This window comes from Priapulus caudatus, unplaced genomic scaffold (assembly GCF_000485595.1).
Source record: "Priapulus caudatus unplaced genomic scaffold, Priapulus_caudatus-5.0.1 Scaffold1008, whole genome shotgun sequence".
Classification (NCBI taxonomy): Eukaryota; Metazoa; Priapulida; class Priapulimorpha; order Priapulimorphida; family Priapulidae; genus Priapulus; species Priapulus caudatus.
Genome location: NW_014578069.1, coordinates 90,059 through 91,195, shown reverse-complemented (window position 1 = coordinate 91,195; position 1,137 = coordinate 90,059). Strand labels below are relative to the sequence as shown.

General features: G+C 50.0%; 1 protein-coding gene across 1 annotated transcript in view; it reads left to right on the top strand.

The window, feature by feature from the left end:
• Nucleotides 1-642: 642 nt before the first annotated feature.
• Nucleotides 643-1,137, top strand: part of LOC106814936 (tropomyosin-like) — a 17,657-nt gene continuing 17,162 nt past the window's right edge. Inside the window, exon 1 of the mRNA XM_014819323.1 lies at nt 643-863. Within this exon, the coding sequence (XP_014674809.1) occupies nt 750-863 (114 nt within the window). The 5' untranslated portion in view covers nt 643-749. The remainder of the gene's footprint in view (nt 864-1,137) is intronic.

Here is a 1,137-nt window from a genome sequence, read left to right as displayed (position 1 = left end):
TGATATTGCATCTACACCAGCACCTACTACGTTACACACACCGTAGCATATAGTTATATTACACCTACACAAGTCACAAGCACCTATAGTGTGTTATACATACACCATCGTCAAGTGCCTTATACCAACACTAACACCAGACACTATATATATAATAGAATTAAGCTAGCGTATAAAACTACACACGCGGCTAGCTGTTTACTCCAACGATGAATTAATTGTTGTTGTCCGCATCAGTAACGATCTGCTCGCCCGCTCTAGCTCCCCGACGTCAGTGCCATATAAGGGCGTGCCGGGGTGTACTGTTACATGCGAATATAATCCCGCCGCTCGCAAAACATTTCTCTACGCATGTCGTCAAACGCGACACGATTTGAGCTCGAAACGTCTGTCGCAGGTGCGACACGGCGTGGGAGGTGACCGGGTATTGATGTCCCCAACTCGACACCTGAGTGCTACCCCCCTACTACCGATTATCACCAGCCTCGCGCCCATAGAAACACATAGCATCCTCATCCAGAATAGTGAAGCGGTCCAGAAATATCCCCCTCCGATGACTTCGGCTCGCTGATTGGTCGCTGCCGGCAGATGCTGTTAGCTCTGGCTAAGAGACCACGCCTACCGTGTTCGGCAGCTGTTAAGGCCCTCTTCATCCACGGCAGACTCGTGTCTTGTTCAGTTGGCAGCGTGTACCGAGATCTCTCTACCTTCTCCATTCCTCCGGTGACGCGAACAAGTAACCCGTTACAATGGAAGCCATCAAGAAGAAGCTGCAGGGGATGAAGGCGGAGCAGGAGAATGCCATCGAGAGGGCATCCGAAGCCGAGACGGCGAAGAAGGACGCGGAGAAGAGAGCCATCCAGGTAAGCAAGACGCTTCTCCGCCGTGTCAGAGCGCCCTGATCGTATACCTCTAAGCAAACTCACTATAGACACTCTTCCCCTCAATAACGTGTTGACGGTAAAACCTGCGTCGTATAAGAGTCCCTCTAACGAAACATTCCATATAGAACCTATGTATCTCTGTGCATATCTTTATATGATATCGCGTTGCCGTTACAACGGCGATGGACGCGCTAAGGTCCTAAACGATGGATTTCGTTGGAGTTTTCTGAAGTACAAATTAACACGGCCCGAG